Source organism: Populus euphratica, unplaced genomic scaffold (genome assembly GCF_000495115.2).
Source record: "Populus euphratica unplaced genomic scaffold, PopEup_1.0 scaffold164.1, whole genome shotgun sequence".
NCBI lineage: Eukaryota > Viridiplantae > Streptophyta > Magnoliopsida > Malpighiales > Salicaceae > Populus > Populus euphratica.
Genome location: NW_011500048.1, coordinates 189,498 through 212,161, shown reverse-complemented (window position 1 = coordinate 212,161; position 22,664 = coordinate 189,498). Strand labels below are relative to the sequence as shown.

The following is a 22,664-nucleotide window of genomic DNA, read 5'->3' as shown; positions in this document are numbered from 1 at the left end:
TATTAAAATATAATTGATTTTTTTAAATAACTTTTTACCATTGGAATGCACATAATTCAAAAAGCTATATTTACACTATTCAAAAAGCCATTTTCATCATTTGGCTCTTCAATATAGTATTTTCTATTGGAGATGCTCTTACACTGAATTTAAGTGCTATTTTACTTTTTATATGCATTATAGTAATTTAACTTTGTAAAGAAAAAAAATAGCAATAACATTAACCAATTAAAAATAGCTAATTCAAGTAAGTGAAGCTGTGTGTGTATGAAAGTTGTTGCGAGAAAGACCAATAGTTTGACTGTTTTAAACCATATTATTTATCCAAACCAATTATCCAAACTTTAGTTAATATTCTAAATTTACAATAAATGAAATTAAAAACCCCAGTTAAATTAAAAAATTTAATGGTCAATAATTGAATGCTAGATAATAAAATTGAAAAAAAAATTCAAATAAAAAAATTAATCAAAGCTAAAAAATGAGAATAAACATCAAATATGAAAGGAAAAAAAAAATAAAGGGGTGAAGTTAAAAAATAAAATAAAATAAAAAAATATCTTAAATTGAAAAGGAAATTAAAGAATTTGCACCAAATCTTATAGATAAAAAAAAAATTAACAGAGAATGCAATAGAAAACAAAAAAAAAAAACGAATAAAAAAAAGAGGGACAAAATCAAAAGAAAAATAACTTGAAAGGCTGATCAGAATTGTGGAGGGCTAGGCATGAATTTTCAGTGGGGAAAGAGAAAAAAAAATAATAAAAAATAAAAAGATATCACTTAAGAGCTTAAAAATAGTGAAGCTGCTGACAGACTAACATATTTAATACACACATCAACAATTTTTACCTTTTCTTTTCTTTTCTTGAAATACAACTCGACACTTAAGACCCAAATATTATTACAATAAATTCATCATGCAATTATTAATTAGCCCCTCAGCTTTTGAGAATTTGAATCCAAATGTAATTATATTGTAGCAAAAATGATGAAGTGCTTGAAAAGATCACTGATCATAGTTAAATGATTTTTTGCTTTTAGTATGTAAAAATATAATAAAAAAACAAAAACACCCCTAAATAATTTTCAAATAACAAATGAACCAATAAAAAATACAATTTTCTCCCAAAAAAATAGCATTCCAAGAGTCTTTTCAAGGAAAAAATTGTCATTTTACTGTTACAATTCATAGTGAATAAAGACATATATAGTTATTTTCCCCATACTTTAACTTTTTTTAAAATGATATTTTTTAATTAAAATGTATTAAAATAATTTTTTTTTTATAAAAACATATTAAAATTATTTAAAAACATCTAAAATATTATCAAATAATTCTTTTTAAAGAAAAACTAAACACTTATGACAAAGAAGAAAATATTTGAAAGTATATTAACAATTATTTTTAAAATGATTTTTATTAAAATATATATGAAAATAATATATATTTTTTATTTTTTAAAAATAATTCTTAAAATCAGACAAATCTAAATATTTTTTAAGCCATGTATCCAAAATTCAAGAGAATCATAGATCACAGCAGCTACGTGAAATGAAAGGCCGCGATATTGTCATATATATAACGAAAAAAACGGTGCGTTTTACAATTCTACGCGGATCTGAGTAAAATCACACCAAATTCTCTCGTCAATTTCCACCATCTCCATCACTAGTAGATCTCGACGGTCAATCTTCGCCGTTCACAAAAAAAAATGGTGCTAGTATCCGCCGCACGTGATTACGTAAACCGGATGTTGCAGGACATCTCCGGTATGAAGGTTCTCATTCTCGATTCCCAAACGGTAATTTCTTTTTCTCACTTAATCACTGAATTATATTTTTATTTTTCCCACCATTTCGTTTAATCCACTCGAAATTTGTATAATTACTGTTGATTTCTCGTTAATCAAAGCAATTTCCAGGCACAATAAAATACAGAACAATTTTTTTAGGATCGAAAACCCTAGCTCGTATTAAGCTAAAGAAGATGAGAAATGTGAGTTATGTTAATAATGTGTTTCAGGTTAGTATTGTAAGTGTTGTGTATTCACAATCAGAATTACTACAAAAGGAGGTATTTTTGGTAGAATTGGTAGATTCTATATCGAAGTCGAAAGAATCAATGTCGCATCTTAAAGCAGTATACTTCCTTCGCCCAACATTGGAGAATATTCAGCATTTGCGGCGTCAGCTGGCTAATCCTAGATTCGGAGAGAGTCATTTATGTAAGTTCTTATCAAAGAGTTTTGGAGGCTCAGTAATAATTTTTTTTTTCATTTAAGTTTTTTATTTGATCGTGATGTATTTGCAGTTTTCTCCAACATGTTGAAGGACACTCAGATTCATATATTAGCTGATTCGGATGAACAGGAAGTTGTGCAGCAAGTTCAGGTACATCATTTTTCTTGATCTTTTATCTATGAACTCATTTGTAATATATTATGTTTTCTTGTAGTAAATGTAGAGTATAATGCACATGTGAATTGAATGTCTGACGTGACTGGATCAACTGTCTTGCAAGAAAATCATATTAAGTACCACCTGGTGGAATTGTATAACTGATGAAATTCTCAAGTTGCCTAGCACAACTGCCCGGATTTCAGTCATTTCATTCTAAAATGCTGAGAGGAAGGGTCTTGAGTAGGTCATGTTTCATAGGGTTTTGCTTTCATCGTAGTAGAATTGGTCAATGTCCTTCTGTTTTAGAACCTGTCCAGAGCAATGTAGAAACAATTAGGTCACTGTACTAATGGTCTGATGTTGGCGTATAGTTGCATATATCTTTTCGATAGGAGATAAGATGCTCTTTACTTATCTGATTAAAATGGTTGTCTTCTACTTAGTGAATGAAAAGAGAAGTAATGTGAGTGCTCATGGCGTGGCATTGTGGGTGTTGTCAAACATTATTACTGTAATTCATTAGATTTAGAGAATTTTGAGCCTTTAACAGAGGAAATAGAAAAAAAGACCTTTTTAACTAATGAGTCATGGTCTATTTGCAATGATTGGGAAACTTCCTCCAACAGGAAGTTGTGGTTACTTGATGTGATTAAGGAAGCATCAAATGAGCATTGCCTTTGAGCTTTAATGTGTTAATTGATGTTAAGGACCTGATGTGAGACTACCAACAAAAAGCTGTTGGAATGTTGCATTGGCACTAAAGCATAAACGAAATTATGCCAAACTCATTGTGTTGGATCAAATATTGTTTCTTGTGGTAGGTTGAATGACAGATAGGTTTATTGTACTACTCTTTTGACATGTGAACTAGCTGGCTTTACTTGATATATGTTTTGTGAATTGTCAATATGTGATTGTATTTGCCAGCAATCTGTTCCATATCCACCTTCTTGCTCAGTCTTTAATTTCAGATGCTTTAGATACATTTTCCTTCTATTGATCATGCAGGAGTATTATGCAGACTTTGTTGCAATTGATCCTTATCATTTCACTTTGAACATCCCTTCAAACCACATGTATATGCTTCCAGCGGTTGTAGATCCTCCTGGTTTGCAACAGTTCTGTGATAGAATTGTTGATGGCATATCAACGGTCTTTTTGGCATTGAAACGAAGACCTGTTATTCGATATCAAAGGACCTCTGATATTGCAAAAAGGATAGCACAGGAAACATCAGTGAGTGATACTTTGAACTGATGAAACTAGAGTAACATACATTCCAACTAAACATTTCTCTGGGAACAACTCTCATATGTTGAGTCACAGTTAAACCTTTTTATTTTCCACATTCATTTCTTACATTCAGGTTAAGATATGTGCACTACATGTGCATAGGTTACTCCATGCTTAGGACAGCAGCAGCTTTTGTTGCAATACCTATATGCATTAAAGAAGTGTCTGATTTTACTATACATTGTCGATGGCGAGCCCTTTATTTGTTCTTTGTAGATCAGTGTCATAGAAAAAATTATTTTTTTGGTTAATAACTTTTGGGGCATGCAGAAGCTGATGTACCAGCAGGAAAGTGGCCTTTTTGATTTCAGACGTACAGAGATTTCTCCTTTGTTGCTTATAGTTGATCGAAGGGATGACCCTGTTACCCCATTATTAAACCAATGGACATATCAGGTTCAAGTTGTGACTATGATATGTGATTTCTATGCTTTTCAAATGTCAGGCATGCCCTGTGAAATATTTCCGAGTAGCAGTTGGGCAGCTCCTTGATTATGTTCATTTATTTTGTAGGCTATGGTTCATGAATTGATAGGTATTCATGATAACAAAGTGGATTTGAGTGGTACTGGAAAATTACCCAAAGACCAGCAGGTTGAGTTGCTTTTTTTCCCCTGCTGTAAATTTATAAAATTTCAAAGAGTTGCATAAGTCTTAAATTTGTGCCCCGTTGCTTTTAGGAGGTTGTATTGTCATCAGAGCAAGATGCCTTCTTCAAAGCTAACATGTATGAGAACTTTGGAGATATTGGAATGAGCATCAAGAGGATGGTGGATGATTTTCAGCAAGTTGCAAAAAGTAACCAAAATATCCAAACAATAGGTTTGTATTTGGCAAGATTGAACATCCATATGTTTGGTAATTTAGTTAATCTCTATAGTCGCATCTAGGATTTTCAATTTAAACAGAAAATATTTTGAATTGCTGCAGAAGACATGGCCAAGTTTGTTGACAGTTACCCTGAGTACAGAAAAATGCACGGCAATGTTTCAAAGCATGTGACATTGGTCACAGAAATGAGCAAGATAGTTGGAGAGCGAAGGCTGATGTTAGTTTCAGAAAGGGAACAGGATTTGGCTTGCAATGGTGGGCAAGTGGCTGCATTTGAGGTATTGCTTGTATTCTGACATATTCCAGGTTTTCCTTATTTTCTTGCTTGATCTGAGCATGAATTTTAAGCTAAAATCAACAATATATGATAGGTCTGATGCATTTAAACAAACTGACCAAACTGCATGAAAAAAGCAATGAGGGAATTACTGTGCTGGTACCTTAAGATTTTGTTATAGATTGATACTTTTGTTGGAGATCGTAGTAACATGTGTTCAAAATGAATATGGAGCGGAAGAAAAAAGAAAAAATAGCCAAGCCCAGATGTTCCAGTGAGAATTGGAGGACAAGTAGAAATATTGGGGTCTGTGTAGCGATCGGAACCCAGAAATGTACGTGGCTTTGCTTTTTAATGCAAGAGATGAGGATCAGGTTCCTAATGGAGTACAGCATTACATTTTTTTACACCAATTAGGTGACTGAATGGGTGTTGCATTATTATTATGAAATTAACGCAAGTGAAATTATTGTTAATTATAAGTTATATGGTAAATTAGAAATAGGAATGTGAATTTTCAAGCTTGATTGGTTCTTCACATGTCAAAAGAGATACATGATTCTGTTAAACTAGCATTCCATGTTACTTCTTACATAACATTTTAGTCTCTAGGACTTTTTTATCAGTTGATATTGTTTGCCACCTGCCTTGTAATTTTTGGAAAGCCTTAGATTTATCCCCGTTGTAATTAGTGATATCTGATTTCACAAAAATATTAGCTGATAAGATCTAACGGCAATCTGATGCTATACTCAGAAATACATGGTGCAATTGTAAAAGCTTGACCTCCCTTCTTCGTATATTTTTGCAGGCAGTGACAAATCTTCTAAACAATGAAAGTGTTTCTGATATTGACCGACTACACTTGGTAATGTTATATGCATTGCGCTATGAGAAGGAGAGCCCTGTTCAATTAATGCAGCTTTTTAACAAACTGGCTTCTCAATCTCCCAAGTACAAGCCTGGGGTAATTTATCTAACCAGAATATTGCTAAATAGCTGTACTAGTCTCAAGCCTTGCTGTATAAACCTGGGGTAAATCAGTAACATGTTTAGTGATGCATAAAATAATTGTTAAAAAAAATTAAGAAAAATCATGTTAAAGGGGCCATCATTTATGTTCAGAAACGGTGCTTAATACCGGTGGAAAGATATATATTAGATCATTGATCATGTCCTTTTCAGACTCTTGCATTATATTACATAACTGACAATGAGAAGAACTACCGGCCAAAAATGTTTAATCTCATTCCTCATTTAAAATTGAGACTACTTTAACTTGCTCTTAAGATTATTTTTTGACATTCAACCTTCTTTGTGAAGCCCTGTCTGACTGTACTTAGATATCTTCTGTCCTTTGCTGTGGCTAGATAAGAAAGCTAAATGGTTAGATATATTGATTATCATGAAATGGCAGCTAGTCCAATTCCTCCTGAAGCAAGCAGGTGTGGATAAGCGAACCGGGGATCTTTATGGGAACCGTGATCTTCTGAACATTGCTCGTAACATGGCTCGTGGTCTTAAGGTTTGAGTAAAAAAATATTCTTTTTTTTCTTTTCCTTCATGTTTCCTTTTTTCTTTTCTTTAGATATCTGTAAGTAGATGCTTATAGTCTTTTATCTTTGCATTTTTGTGATAGGGGGTTGAAAATGTATACACCCAGCACCAGCCTCTTCTCTTCCAAACTATGGAAAGCATAATCAAGGGGCGGTTGAGAGATGTGGACTACCCATTTGTTGGAAATCACTTTCAACAGGGAAGGTTAGTATTGTAAACATGGAGAAATCATGGTTATTTCTCAATTTTAGTTGCAGAATCGTTCATGTGATGCTGTGGTTATACCCCTGTAAATAAAGCCAAACTGATCATGATGATTTGTTGTAGTACCAGACCCACCTACATATTAGAAAATGGAAAACCACAATGATTTGCGTTCTATGTGAATGATTTATATTTATTCTTGGTGTAGGCCGCAAGATGTGGTTATTTTCATTGTTGGTGGAACAACATATGAGGAGTCACGCTCTGTTGCTCTCCAAAATGCCAGCAATTCTGGAACTCGTTTTATCCTTGGTGGTTCTGTGGTTCTCAATTCTAAGAGGTAAATCTGTCCTCATTCTGTTCTCATGGGTGCTCAGAACAGGACAACACGTCCTTGAATTACAGCAACCTTTTGGCTAATGTAGCCTCCTCCTATGCTTCCCGCATGGTTACAGGAGTTCTAGCATTATATGTTTGCTTGATTTTCATACACATTTGTCCATGCATCTGAAGGATTGAGAAATTATTTGAGGTCTGTTCACTAAAAGTAATATTTAGGTCAGGCTCATATCAAGTTGGCTTGAAAGCCTCTCTGATCTGGGATTGTTCACTCAGCTTCTACTTGCCTGTTGGTGGGAGCTCGGGATATTGTTGCATCCAAAAGAAATTTTGGTCCAATCAATTACTAATGTAGGAGGTGTTTGTTAATTGTTTAGGATAGATATAGGGAGTAAAGCTGATAGGAACTACTGTACCCACGCATGATGAGATGTTCGTGTGCAGGTTTCTGAAGGACCTGGAAGAAGCACAGAAAATAGCTAAATCCAGCACCAACGTAGTTTGAAGTACAATTCCCATCTGTAGCTATTTGAGATCCATGTAAATACTTGTTTGCGGCTTTAGAAGGTCATTGTGTTTTGATGACTAGAAGTGGAAAAGTTGTCCAGAAGATTGCAGCAGCAGCAGCTTCATGACAGGTATTGCCGTGTTGTTACTGCAACGGGCAAGAGTTGGATAGATGAATTTCACTCCCTTGCATGGCAGTCGGAATGTGAAGAGTTTCAAAAGCCTGTGGCACTGGTAAATTAATGTTCATGCATGTATCATCTCACCTAACCTTCCAAGAACCCCTAACGGACAGCTTCGTCACAATTTTCGGCTAACCAAGCCACAGTCAGATCTCTTGGTGCTTGGATTTTTAGTTTCATACAAGAAAGAAGGAACCCATGGTTTTCTTTATAGAGTTTCTTACATTGGTGTCAGTTTAAACGAATGAAAAATAAAATAAAATTGTTGTCCACATCTATCAAACTGCTCCTTCTCCAAGTTCTTTGAAACACCTACAAATTAAGTCTTTAATATTTGACTTTTGATGAAACTACGGCTTTGTTTTTCAACTAGTTATATTGTCCGCATGCACACGATATGTGAATTGATGATGTTCTAAGACGAAGTGTGCATGTTATGAGTGGAAGTGTGCATAAAAAGGAAAGAGATATTTTAAAGAGCTACTTACGTGGAGGTAACGAAACTATATTTGTCAACTTGAAACGATTAAGCATGTAGTAAATAATTATTAATTGTCAATTGGAAACGATTAAGCATAATTATTAATGTAACCCAGAACAATAATAAAAGTAATTAAGAATAGATGCTAATTTTTTTAACTAAGATTTTGTTAATGAGCATGAGCTACAGTAAGTAGTCGCAGAATTTTAGGTTAAACTTTGCAATGGTAATACCAATCGTTCTATGCAAATCCAGCAGTGGTCCAGCAAAACATCACAAAAGAGAGGCTAGGAACCAAGGTGACTGTAAGGCAATGACTAGTACATACAGAGCCAATGAACACCAACAAAAAAAGTAGGTAAAAACCAAGATGTGTGGAGGCGAGCAACAAACCAAAACTGCCTTTCCAAAAGTGAGGGTCAATCCATTCCAAGCTAGATGGGAATGGGGCTGACGTAATCCTAAGGTAGAAGAATATGCTAACGAATATATAAAGTAAAGCTAGATGGGATAGTGGCGTGATGAATGGAGGTAAAAACGAATGTAGCAGAGGCAACAGCCTATGAATGGGGAATTTTGATTCTTAACTTTGCAGGAGAATGATTATGTGACACTAAGAAATGAGAATTAACAAATCAAACATCGTAGTTGCAGCAAGCAAGGATTGAAAATACAAATGATTTTGGAAAAAAAAATCAATATCCAACAACACCACTTATTTTCTATTCCTACAGCACTGCTGACCTTTGCACATCAGAGAATAGAAAAACAAAAAAATGAATCCTCTCATTCTCAACCTCCCATAGACAGCACAACCTCTCCCTGCAAAAAACAAAAGTTATTGACCGTGGTTCCCCCAAGCCAAAAGAAGCATCTTCAATGATTGAATGAGCTGAATTATCTATAGAAAAAAAATATAGGAGAAAGCAACTGATCAAAGACCGATAATCTCTTTCAACTGAGGTTCTATTCCAAGGCAATTCCAAGCTAATGTAAATTGCATGTCTTGAAGTGCCAAGAACATCACAGATAGCAATCAATCAAAGGCTTTTATTGAACAAAGCATAGTAAAAAAGGAAGATGGCAATCGAAGACAACGAAAGAGAGAATTCTGGCAACCAGAAAAAAGAAGTATAAAAAAAATAAAACAGCAATAACATTGCAGAAGCAATGGGAAAGAGAGAAAAGCACCAGAAAGATGGATGAATGGAAAGGTAGATAAATAAATGGAAAGTAAATTAAAAAACTCAAACAACCTCCAAATTCAACATTCATAGCAGAGTAAGAAAATGAGCGGGACCTTAAGGATGAAAGAGGCCCAGGGCAATGTTTATGAAGGTACAGAATGCAGAACAGCCTGAAGCTTAAAAGATGTCTGAGCAAAGGCGATCAAGAGCCCCTGTGGAACACATAAACAAGTAAATTCAGCATCAAAAGACAAAGGCAAAACCAATTAAAGCGTTAGCCATGAGTGAAATAAAACCTCAGCCTTTAACTTGCAAATCACAACACTATAAATCCTTGACAGAGGTTTAGTGCAGAGCACCCCATCCAAATGACAGTGTGACAAGAAAAAGCAAAGCTTGAAAGAGAAGAGAATATGAATTCCAAAAATAAAGTGTTTTCTAAACATACCAAGCACCCAATGAAAATGAAAGCAACAAAAAAATCCACAATAAAACCATCCAATGATGCTGCAGGAAGATACTGCCATGCATGCTTCCCACCCTCCATAGACGTGAAATCCCAAGATCATGGCTGGCATCAACTGGTGGCCAATCATATTCCCTGGCATATTTGGACCCTCAGATAATAGCATGCTTTTAGTCAAAACCACACACCATATAGGCAGTAGCAGAATCTACCTCAGAAGCAAAAGGAGAAATAAAAACAAAAAAAACCATCCACACAGACAGACACAGACAAAATAGAAACCAACAACATGAATATAAAAACCAATCCTTGGTGCAACAACGTAGAAATGCGAGCTCAAAATACCAGCCACCATGGAATGCCGTCTAAAGACAATATAACATAAACCGATGAGAAACTTGAAAAACCTGCATAGCAGTGCATTAATAGAAGTACCAGAAGGCAACCAATAAAACAAGAATCTTGTCAGCTCAAGCATAATGAGCAGAACCCAAACATGTGAAGCCATCAAGAGGAAATGAAAGAAGAAAAAAACAATTAACATGATGGTCGAAAATAAGAAAACTTCAACCAACCAAAAAAAGAAAAAAAGAACAGAAGGCTGGAAGAAACTACCAGTAAACAAAACAATGTCACAACACCAGATTAACCAAACAAAAGAATAAGACCTTATAAAGGAGCTGCAATCGATGAAGGCTCTTAAACCTAAACCACCCCAGCAGCTTTTTATTAAAAGAGAAGACGTCAAAACAGTAGCATGCCACTCTAACAAAAACCCAAAGAAACAAGACATGAAGTGGCGGAACATTAGCAAGATCAATTTTATTTTTTTTCATAAAGGAACCAAACGAAAACAATTGTTAATGGAACCAACCCACACACATCTTAACAGCATTGGAAGGAAAACCGGAAGCAAAGTAACTAAAAACAAACCAATTGCTAACACCCAATTCAACGTCCAATCTAGCACAGCAATCACCAGCCCTCTCAAAGTCACTGGAGGATTTAGGACAAAGACAATTGCGCCTTGCATTTAATGAATGATTATGACTGCATGCCGTTCTTTGCTTGACAACCCTTAACAGCCCAACCAAGCCAGATGAAACCCAACGACTTCCTGGAGCCCAAGTCCAAGACCAGTGCACCCTCTGTAGTCTGTAGGTGAACTTAAACCGAGAAGATATGTGAGGCACCCCCAAAAAACAAACCATGAGAAAACAAGGAATCCAAACATGAAAGTCTAGCCGCTCACAGCTGAGGAGTCGAAGAGCTTCGGGGAGGCGCGAGCACCAACTTTGCTTGCCCACAGGAAGCCCTGATTAACAGCAACGGTAACTGGCTGCGCACGCTTCCTTAACCAACCATGCCTCCAAGAAAGAAAGCAATGAAAAATCCAAACAGCCCCTGCTCAATAACACCTAGCCACTGAATTCATCAAGGATAAAACCGGCAGCACATTTCCTCGAGCAACCATGCCTCTACGAAAGAAAACAACTTAAAAACCCAGACAACCCCAACTAAACAACACCCAGCCACTGAATTTTTTAAGGGCAAAAGCGGTAGCACAATACGACAATCCATGGTAAAAAAGTCTCATCGTCTACATTCATGAAAGCAACGACGTGTTTTATATTTATATTAATGTGACATTTTATTTCCTGGAAAGTTTCAGCAACGCCTGTAACCAAGGATTGACTTTCTAATCTATAAAATGATTGGCAAGTCATCTCACTACATACAGATGTATGTTGCATGTAGGATGATGATCCATTGATGGATCATATGCATGAGAGTTGCAAATGCAACTTTCGAATTCTTGAAATCGAATCCAGCTTTCGATTTGTGACACGACAGGGACTCTTGCTCGATAATCGGGAACGAAGAGATGCTTTTAGCCAATTTCGGTGTCTATTGGTTATCATGAAACTGGCTGCATTTAGCTCCGCAAAATCCCCTAGGTGTAAGCTGTGCAAGTTCAATCATGAAACCCTAGACACTTGTCTGATAATAGGTAACAACTCCTCCAATTGGTGCCAAGGGATTGGCTCAATCTACGTACCCACTCCCCGCCGCCATAAATGGCAACTTTTAAAGAACTCGTCCCTTCCATAGGGTTTATCTCGACATTTGCTCGTCCTTCCTGTACCCCTCCCCCCGGTGATTGTGGCTGAGTAATAGTTTGTAGGCTCCTGTAGCGCAACTTAAAGATTCTGTCTCAGTTGCAGTCTCTGTAAAGCAGTAATATCAGTATCAAGCGTATCTGTATAATAATCATTATTCCTGTCAAAATCTCCTTCGGTTTATCCTGATAGTAAATTCGTATATTGTATGGTTGTTTTTTTAATTATTTTTTATTATAAATATACACAAAAAAATATTTTTTAAAAAATTATTTCTAACATTCCCATATCAAAATAATTTAAAATACTAAAAAATATTAAATTAAAAAATAAAAATATTTTTTAAATACAAAAATAAACAGAGTGGATTTATTGTTGTACATTTATTAACCAAAACGTGGTAAGGTTGGGTGTATTTTTATCGTATGGTCATTTAATAATTTTTTGCTTTTATATAACTTGCTGTGCATTTATGTTTCTTTTATCATTTTTTTAAGACAAAAATGCCCTTACAACCACAAAGAGAAAATAAAAAAATAAATGAAAATCAATTGCTGTACGATGATTCTCATAGTCTCTAGAAAATTCCAGGATTTCCATTTATTAATTAATTTAAAACCATTTAATTTAATAATCATATCTGGGTCTGGGTCCCCCTGGTCTAGTGGTTCCATTGATGAATGTGCAAATTCTTACGTGGTTGGTTGAATCTGGAAAGCCTACGAGCTACTGTCCAATCAACAATTACTTGGATGTGATCGTCTTAAAAAACAAAAAACTCCTCTATTCTCGGTGTCTGGATTAGCCCTTGATAATCTAATCTGACGAAACAAAAATCAAAATTACAACACTGTAATTTATTTTATCTCATCGATCAGTTTATAAGCAGCTAGCATGCCTAGTTTATTTTTGGGCCATAGCTACCCCATTAAAAAAAAACTAAAAGCACTCAATGTTTGATTGTTCATGCAAATATAAAATACTTTGGAACGAATCAGTAAATGATTATGTTATTATTCTTAAATAAAATCATGTAATTAGATATTGGGTCTCTTTATACTTTAGATATACCCTTAAAAAAAATTATGATTCAAATAATTTTCATTCATTTAATGCTTTGGTTACACAATGAGATATAACATTACTTTTAAAAGAATATAGATTTTTTTATTCTTATCGTGATTTTTTCTGTTCTGTTCAAAGTACAATTTAGTCTTTTAATAATAAATAAAAATAATTTAAAAATAGTCATTAAAATAAAATCAGAATTTCTCCAATAAACACTTGTATCCATGCATGCATTGCTTTTCAGTTGTCAAACATGAAGCATTGCATTGTTCTCTTCCCAGTGATTAAACCTGTATATATGTTAAATTAGCGGTTGGATTCTAGTAATTTTTTTCTTCCCCCCCCCTCCCCCCCCTCTTTTCTATCTTTTCATCTTGAGTCTCGCATCAATTGTTATAGAAAATAAAATGTGACTTGATTTTTTTTTTAATTTTGACTTTTAACATCTTATTTCATATAATTTTTGTATTTAATTAGATTTTTATTCTTTTGATTGTAATTTTTTTGTGTTATCCTTTTCTTAATTTATTTTATATTTTAATGTAGCACCTTATTATTTTATTTCATTTAGTTCTTATACCAGACTTGATACTTATTATTTTGATTACTATTTATTTTATTTTTTAATTTTGGATAATTAAAATTTTTGCTTCAATTTAATTTTTAAAATTTTATCATTTAATATTAGATTATTGGGTCTTAAGTTTCTTGATTTTTTCAATTTTTTATGTAAAGTTATCTTGATCTCATATCCTCGATCTAATATTAGTCAAGTTAACCTGAGTTGATTTAGGTTTTTTATTTTATTTTTTAAATTATATTTTTAAATTATATTTTTTATCATTTAGTTTGTTTGAAAGTTGACTTTCAGTGTTTTATTTAATTTTTTTTATATAAGGTTATCTTAATTTTATATTCAGGTTATGAATTTAATATCTTAACTCATAATTATTTTTTTTATTTTTTTTAATTAGGTTATCATTCAATATTTATTTTGCTGGTAATGGAGCTTTGAATTCTTTCATTTTTCTTTTTATAATTTTTTTCCTGATCTTATTAAATTTGTTTTGTTATTGAATAAGATTAATAAAAATATTTTAAAATATTTAAGATTTTTTTTATATTATTGAATTTAAAAAAAAAAATCATGTGAATGAATTCTATATTTTACTTATTCTTTTAAAAATATTATAATTATCTATAAATTGTTTTACATTAAAAAACCTACTTGCAGTATAGGACACGCCTATCTAATCCCGTTAGGGTTTTTTTTCTTTACTGCTGGGTAGTCTTTACAATAAATAGCCATCAAACCCTACCAGAGCATTGCTCGTAGCGCACGAAAAGTAGGACCATGCTTATGCTCCAAATTTCATGTCTCAAAACTTTAGCATGGACCAAGTCTTGAGATGAATCATCATTACATTCTAATTACGTGTCATTTTTCGTTGGTTTGGATTTCAGTTGACGTATATGGCGGTCTGCTTACACAAGTACTGTTTCTATTAATAAAAAAAAAAAACTAAAAGCGGACCAAAAACAGGTTCGCTAGGGTTCTCCATCAAGTGGCAGAAACACAGGACACAACATTAAAACTGGTTTTTAATAAATAAGACAGCTTGTGATGGATCAAGAGAGGAAGACAGCCTGTGATATTGCCATACAAGTAAAGATCAAATGTTCTGGTCTGGGTCAACAAAACTTACCCTACATACATTATTATGGCAAATGCAGATCGCAAGGGTAACAAACTCTATATAGTAGCGTTAATATTTCCTCCAGTTCATGATCTCCATCTCACAAAACGGGCAAAGCTACCTAGTACAGTTCGAATAATAAAATGGTTTGCAGAAACGTACGTACAAAATTCAAGGCTGAGGTCTGCCTGAAACAGTCCCGAATTTTACTTTTGAAAAATATTCGATCAAAAGGCAAGAAGCTCCAAACTAACATGTAGTGACAAAACTGGCTTGGACTGGGCCAAACCCCACCATGATGCACCTGTGTTTCTTTCTTCTCTAGGCTTTTATAATTCGCTCCAGGTTAGTGCTCCTCTGCTAAAAGATGGAGGAACAACATGCGTTGCTGTTTCCCTCTTTACCTGCATCCAAGCCTACCAGTTCACGGTTGTGCATGACTGAAACTTTTTTGCAGTTCTTGGAGAGCCATTTTGACTGCATGTACTTGGCTTTCCTCCATGGAGGAATATGGAGACCCTTTTCTTTAAATGATTCTTTAGCAGCCGAGCATAACAGCGAGATTATCTTGTCAAGTCTCTCTTCAGTGCCGATGAAGACTGAAGGAAGCGTGTTAATAAGATCTTTGTATGTCTGTGTAGGCCTTGCCAGCTCAAACTGAGATCTAAAATCCATATCCAGTATCAGCCTTGTTGCTTTGTTGCTAATGTTGTTGTCCATGATCATCACATCTATGTACTCATAATCACCTGTAAAGTGGAAAACTGAAACCCCAAACAGATTTTGTAAGAAGATAATAAAAAAAACATAATATTCACTGATCATGCCAGTCTTAAAAATTGATTAAAGCAAAGAGAGATGCACCTCTGTGGCCAAAAGTGGAAGCCCAAGAGGTTTTACATAGAGAAGCTTCATAACCATCCATTTGCAATCTCATGACCACCCATTTCTTGAGACTACTGGGTTCTCCCATATCTCTAACATACATCAAGACTTTGTCAAGAACCTGAGTCTCAATATCGCTCGCCTCCAAAATAATATCCTAAAAAATACCAATCACGTCCCGAGCAACTAAAATCAGACATAGAGGATCTTAAAACCAGCAACAAAACAGAAATGTAATGATCTTGCAAATAAAAGAAAATGAAGTTAATAGGAAAGAAAAAACAAACCTGCAAACTGGATTGAGATTTTCTGGGGAGAGGCTTTGAAGTTCTCAGTGAAACGGGAGTAGTTGACTGATCTGATTCCATGTAGTCTCTGACCATTTCGACAAGCTCTTCCTCTCCAAGACTACCCATCGTGATCTGTAACACTATTTCTGTTTCTTCCCGGGGGGGTTTACATGAGCTTTCTGTTTATCAAAGACCCGAATAAGTCAACTATTGTTTAAAGTTTGTGTGACAAGCTTCTATGGATATGGTAGATTCTTAACTTGTGTTTTTATTTCATTTTAAGTGCTTCAAGTAATGGTGACGTCACTGTGAAAAGAAAGTCTCCCGATGTCTCTTTTTTAAATTTAACATCAAACATGCAAGTATATCCCAAACCAAATGCTCATGTGTGGGGTGGTCGAGAGTGTGTGTGAGGATTGCCGAGGCCACGAATAGATTTTGGTGTTCTGCTATTCGGTTCGTTCTCGAATGGATTGTGCACTCCCATGAACTTGCTGGAGCTGAAAAGAAAGTTTTTCTATGGGAGCAGAGATGGGGACGGCTGGTGTCATGATGGATAATTGATGAAGAGTAAAATATATACACATGCATTTATATAGGAGAGGAAAAGAAAAAAGGAAGTGTATATTTTATTTATGATTAGAAGTATTGTATTTTTCAAAAAGAAGTATAGATTTTTCACTATCACCCTCTTTCATGTTATCTGAAGTTTTCTTTCAACTCTTTTTTTTTTTATAAGTTGCATATTTGTGATGGTCTGATATTGTGGTATAATGTGGTTTTTTACGATTATTATTTGATTAAAAATATATTAAAATAATATAATTTTAAAATATTTTTTATATTTTATATCAATATATCAGAATTATAGAAAAACACTTAAAAATTATTAATTTGATATTTTTCTAGATAAAAAGTAATTTAAAAAATATTTTATAAAACAAAAACTATTAGAATACCAAACGATATTTTTATTTGAATTGGATGTCATGGATATGACCCAACCATTTTGATAAATGAATTTATATAGAAAAATAAGTATTTTTTTATTCTTTATTATGATGCCTTTTTAGTTTTTTTTATTTGTAAAGAATTTTTTTTCTAACTTATTTTTTTATTTAGTATTATTTGAGTTTTTTTTTTAATATAAAAGGTTGTAATAACCTTTTTCTAAATAGAGATACAGATGAATAAAATTAAATATTTTGAGAGTCTCCCTATATTTATAGTATTTTTGGTATTTAAGAGTTTTGACATATAACAAACTCTTTTATCATTCACTTATGTCTGTATTAATTGATATCAAATCCTAATGATTCTTGATGATTATTTTATTTTGTTGTGTGATGCAAAATAATCATGGATTAAAGATGTTGCAGAATAGAATGTTATTATATATGAAAGGATGAAGAGGTCCCCTATTAAAAAATCCAAAAATTAAAGTGTTTCATTTATTTGCACTAGTTGTTGTTATTTGAAATTCTAAGTAGCGGGACCCATGATGAGATAGTCTATAAAAAGATATCGTGTTAAGGATTCACGATGGGGCAACTCATATAAAAGTGTTGTGTTATAGATCTATGATGAAGAAACTTTTACAAAGATGTTAAAGATCCATGATAGGGTAACTTAAATATAAAACAGATTTTCTTGATGAAGGATAATTATTTAACTAAAAATTAAATTCAAGAACAAGTTCTTTCTAACTCGAGGGGATTGATGTTAGAGCTTGTTCAAGAAAATAAATGTCTTCCTATTTTTTTATTTTCCTATTCTTATTATGATTATTTTCTAGTGTTTTTTTTTATTTGAATGAAATATTTTTCATAGTTTAGTTTTTTTTATTAAGCATGATTAGAGCTTTTCTATTTTTTTTTCTATAAGGAATTGTAATAGTTTTTTAGCATGTGAAGATATAAATAAATAAATTAAATATTTTGAAAGTCTTTTCTATACTTATGGTGTTTTTGAGGGTTTAATATGTAATAAACCCTTTTATATATTTGTTCTACTTGTGTCCTTCTTTTGTTTTATGTTTGTCATGTGATACATGAACTTTTTTGGTGAGTGTAGTCAGTTTTGATCTTGTTTATTCTTATGTATTGGATATACATCCTAACATATATAAATATCTACATTATATTCACATCCACAACTACACTCATAAGCATTTCATAATTATGTTGTTACACAAATACTCATTGATTCTTTCTTTATAATATGACTGGTCTTATCATTGTTCTTTTACATATCTTTTAATTTTTTTAGAGATACTATGATCACTTAACAAAATTTATTTACTTTGGCCATTATGCTATGTCATTCTATGTATAATTTAGAGGATATTGATTTATTAGTTTTTAAGTTGTGAATTAAATTAAAAAATTAAATATGAAAAAATATATTTAGGCCTTAAAAAACTATTTGATATTATTATTAAATTTGATTCAGTAGGTCAATTTTAAAATTTCTCATTTTGATAAAAACTATTTAATATTATTATTAAATTTGATTCAGTAGGTTAATTTTAAAATTTCTCATTTTGATTCTATATCAAGATCGAGTTTAAAATTAACCTACCTAAAACTTGATTCAATGTGCCCATTCAACTTGAAAAATTCAAGAAAAAACTCGGACGACAGGTAAAAGGTGTGATTTGGATTTTAAAAAACTTTTAAAATTACATTTGTTTTTTATATTATTGAGAGAACAATATATTAGATCAACATCAGTTAATTTTATATTAATTCTTATCTATATTTTTTTTAGTTTTTTTAACAATTAACTAATAATCCATTTTTAGATATTGATTTTTCATTTAAAATCAAATATTCTATAGGCAAGAAAATACAAATTTAAACAAATCTTAAAATAAAACCATCACAACATATTTTATAGGGGCCAAATGAAAAAAAAAGAGTAAAGATTAATGTTCAAAGCGGAAACAACTAAGAACTCGAGGGATTAAAAAGAAAACTTGACCCAATAAACACTATTATGGATATTGAAATAAGAGTGGATGAACAATAGTTTCAAAATGAAATCTTGATAAATAATGTTATCAATAATAATATAAAAATGGATGAATTATATTTGCATAGTGAAATCCTGAAATATTTTAATTTATTTGTTATTGTTAATGTTAATAATTATAATAATATATCATGTTTCTTGTTTGGAATGTACCTTTTAGGCTTGGCTTCCAAACTCGGTAAAACCACCTAGTTTTGTCATTGCTAATGGATCTCAACAACTAGAACCTATTAATCCATTAGTTGATGAGAACATTTGATTTCCAACCATATTTATTACATGGAAAAACCAAAACATACGTGGAAAAACAAAACATTCCCATATTAAGGCTATATTTGGTAATGTCGTTCAACTTATTGTTTTTAAATGATTTAAAAAAAAAAACATTAAATTAATATATTTTTAGGAATTTTTTAATAATTTTAATATATTAAAAAATAAATCTAAAAAATATCATTTTGATAACACATATTAAAAGCAAAATTCATTACAAAAAACTTCATAACACTCATACAACATTACCATATCAATAAAAACCTAAAAAGGTGTGGAAAACATTGCTCTCTCATGCATTAAACACTATGGATTTGAGTGTTTGTTTTTTTTTTTTTTCATATGATCATTTTTTATTTATTATCATTTTTTTTCAATATGATTCTTTAAAATATTTTTTTTTAGGAGTGGAATTAATAGTTTATTTTAATTGACTTCAAAATGATTTCTCGCAATGTTAAAAAAAGTTATAGAATTAAGTTCATGCATAATTTGGTTAAAACATATTCAATTTTCTTGATTAAATATAATTAAAACTCAAAGGACTAGAATAATGCTGAAACAAGTTCCCAAACTTTTTTTTTAAATATTGCAGCCGAAGCCTTTAAATATTGCAGCGGAAGGCTTGTTTTAGATTTTCTAGTACTTAAACCTCTTTTTTAATCATAGATTAATAAGATTTTTTTTATTATTTTGATATATGATTTTATTTTTTTTATATTTTAGTTATTGGGTTAAAGAAAAGAGAGAAAGTTATCAAAAAAACAACATATGAGAGAGAAAGTATATGTTAGCCTAACTTTGACCATTATGTTTTTTTTAATTAAATTTTATTTAAATAAATAATTATATAAAGTTATTCTAGTCTCATGATCTTAGTTATATGTTTATTAAGTAAACATGAGTTGTTTTTTAGATCTTTTTTTTATTTATTTTTTTTTCAAATTCCTTCTTTAATATTAGGTTAACTGAGAATTAAGATTCATAATTTATTTTAGTTTTTTTATATAAGATTATCCTGATATCATAACTTAGTTGTAGATTTGAAAAGTTAACTTGGGTTGATTCATGCTATTTTTTAATTAATTAATTTTTTTAATTTCACCTTTCAACATTGGGTTGGGTGAAAATTGAATTTGATGTTTTATTTTGATTTTTTTATAAGGTTATTTCAATCTCTTGACCTAGATAATAAGTTTGATAGGTTAATTTTAGTTTAAATTGTGTTTTTTTTAATTTCATCCTTAATCATTGTGTTAATTTTGAATTAAACTTATAATTTATTTTTTTATGAGCTTATTATGTTTTTTTTTATTTGAATCATGAATTTAACAAGTTAACTTGTATTGACTCAGCTTAATTTAATATATTATTATTTTAATATTAAAAAATATTATCTTAAATTTTTTTTATTTAAATTATATTTTTATTAATATTACAGGTTGTTTTTAAACCAAAATTAAGTTAATCATCCTGAAATTTAAATTTTTTTATATTAAAAAACATGTTTATGTTATTTAAACATTTGTTTAAGTTAAAAAAATTGAATTGATTTATAATGTGTTGTTGGCTAACGATCTAGTGTTATGTAAAGTTTTATTTGTTTATTAAAAAGATTTTCTTGAAAAGTATTTTTTTACTTTTTTATGTTTAGTCAAATATAGAAAACTAATTAAAAAAATTCATTTTCTAGTTAAAAAAAAACATAAGCGTCAAAGAAAAAATGTTTTATAATTTAAAATATTAAAAAACACTTTTCATGAAAGACCTAAAAATTAAAGTAGTACAATATTTCATTATATATATAATTAATAAAATATTTTAAAATATAATATTATTAGAAAATTATAAATTATTAATATATTTATATAGCAAATAATATATTAATATACAATATAAATATAAAAGTGTATTAATTTAATATTTTAATGTATATAATACTTAAATTTAGATAATGTTGTTATAAAATACATTTGAATATATTATATAATAATTATACATTTTAAATCATATAAATTATATTATAAAATTAGCATACCTTAAAAACAAATTATTTTCAGTATCCTCTAAACACAAAAACAAAGCCACCCCCACTGCCTTCTCCAATCAATGCTGCTCTTCAAGACAAACAACGCCCATCTCCTACCGACTGTAGCTCTAGACGACTTAGCAGCGGCAGCCTCTTTCTCATTTCTGGCCGAAGTCAGCCCTTCTTGCCAACGCCATCCATCAACTGTACAGCGTTCACCACAGTTCCCGACCAACGACCACTGCCCCTCTCAACCTCAACCGTTGGCCAACATAACTTTCCATTAGCCGTTGACAGTAGCGAACACCAATAATAAGGCGAGAGAAGGGCCGGGAAAAATATCTTCCAGTGAAAACAAAGAAGGAAACTGAAACTTGTTGTGTGTATCTTCTGATTTTCAGGTATTTATTGGTGACACCATCGACAGGAGGAAGAAGACTAAAAGTCGGTTCGGATGCACCCATTTTTTATCCTCAACTACGGTGGCTCGTGAACTCATAAACCACCAGCGGTGGGGACGCGTGGATACATATACAACCACTATTTCTCCGCTTTCTAAAATCTTCTAACACTATTTCTTTGATTACAATAGTCTCTCCAATTAAGTCCACGTTCTTAGAAGGTTAATATATAACCTTAAATCATTTTGTTGACAAATTATAAAAATTATGAAATTTTAAGACCAAATACTTATTATTTTGTATAATATTTAGACTAAGATTCTTCTATAGATTGTGATTTTTCTTGGACATTAAATATTAATGCATGAATTATGTTTAGATTAATGTTATTTTATTTAAATTAGTATGCAGTTTAAATAAATTTCATGAAATTAACAAGATTATGGTGAATTTTTAGTTTTGTTTGGTCTTGAGTTGATAGGGAATAATTTGTCTTGAGATAATATACCAAATAAAATAGTTTGATTTTGATTTTTTTTTTTGCTGAATATGGCCTTAGTTTAAATTAAATAATTTTTTAATTTAATTTTTTTAAAATTACCTTGCCGTTAATTTTGATTTTCCATAATTTTTATCCATTCTTATTTAATATTTAGATTTATAATTTATATGCGAAATGTTATTTAATATTCTTTTATCTAGATTTTTATATGATTATAATTTCCACTGATTAAATATTAGATTACGGCTTTATCTTTTTTTTAGTGATAAAAAATAATAATTCATTGATTTTTTTACCCATTACCGTAAAGATTTCACTCCAGGAGGACAACTATCGTGATGTTAGACACATTCAACATAATATATGATATAATTTTTTTTATCACATTTTTTTTATCTTATTTCTTTTAAGAGATCAAATAATTATATTTAATATTTTATATATGCTGGATAACTTAAAAAAATAAAAGTTAATAAGTGATTTTTTTCATTTATTTTTTATTATATAAAAAATAAATAAAATTAATTTTCAATTTATTTTGTATAAGATTGTTAAATATATAAAAAATCAATTAACTTTTCACACACACACAAATATATATATATATATATATATATATATATATATATATTATATATA

General features: G+C 31.2%; 2 protein-coding genes across 2 annotated transcripts; one reads left to right on the top strand and one right to left on the bottom strand.

Moving 5' to 3' along the window:
* Nucleotides 1-1,557: 1,557 nt before the first annotated feature.
* LOC105107552 (vacuolar protein sorting-associated protein 45 homolog) lies at nucleotides 1,558-7,871 on the top strand. Its single transcript, XM_011001516.1, has 13 exons — nucleotides 1,558-1,805; nucleotides 2,027-2,228; nucleotides 2,315-2,394; nucleotides 3,412-3,639; nucleotides 3,967-4,092; nucleotides 4,210-4,290; nucleotides 4,377-4,518; nucleotides 4,627-4,805; nucleotides 5,616-5,771; nucleotides 6,222-6,329; nucleotides 6,444-6,565; nucleotides 6,774-6,905; nucleotides 7,349-7,871. Exons 1-13 carry the CDS (start codon nucleotides 1,716-1,718, stop codon nucleotides 7,407-7,409), a joined length of 1,707 nt encoding a protein of 568 aa, XP_010999818.1. The 5' UTR covers nucleotides 1,558-1,715; the 3' UTR covers nucleotides 7,410-7,871.
* Nucleotides 7,872-14,540: 6,669 nt separating this feature from the next.
* Nucleotides 14,541-16,073, bottom strand: LOC105107551 (uncharacterized). Its single transcript, XM_011001515.1, has 3 exons — nucleotides 15,785-16,073; nucleotides 15,477-15,654; nucleotides 14,541-15,376 (listed from the first exon to the last, which is right to left on the bottom strand). Exons 1-3 carry the CDS (start codon nucleotides 15,911-15,913, stop codon nucleotides 14,973-14,975), a joined length of 711 nt encoding a protein of 236 aa, XP_010999817.1. The 5' UTR covers nucleotides 15,914-16,073; the 3' UTR covers nucleotides 14,541-14,972.
* Nucleotides 16,074-22,664: the final 6,591 nt, after the last annotated feature.

What these genes read in the sequence shown, in the direction of transcription:
- LOC105107552 (XM_011001516.1), top strand. Translation starts at nt 1,716, where the DNA reads ATGGTGCTAGTATCCGCCGCACGTGATTACGTAAACCGGATGTTGCAG. An exon ending in CCAAAATATCCAAACAATAG is followed by an intron (nt 4,519 to 4,626) that starts GTTTGTATTTGG and finishes GAATTGCTGCAG; the next exon opens with AAGACATGGCCAAGTTTGTT. An exon ending in GTGGTTCTCAATTCTAAGAG is followed by an intron (nt 6,906 to 7,348) that starts GTAAATCTGTCC and finishes GTTCGTGTGCAG; the next exon opens with GTTTCTGAAGGACCTGGAAG.
- LOC105107551 (XM_011001515.1), bottom strand. Translation starts at nt 15,913, where the DNA reads ATGGGTAGTCTTGGAGAGGAAGAGCTTGTCGAAATGGTCAGAGACTAC. An exon ending in AATCTCAATCCAGTTTGCAG is followed by an intron (nt 15,655 to 15,784) that starts GTTTGTTTTTTC and finishes GGTATTTTTTAG; the next exon opens with GATATTATTTTGGAGGCGAG. An exon ending in TTCCACTTTTGGCCACAGAG is followed by an intron (nt 15,377 to 15,476) that starts GTGCATCTCTCT and finishes TTGGGGTTTCAG; the next exon opens with TTTTCCACTTTACAGGTGAT.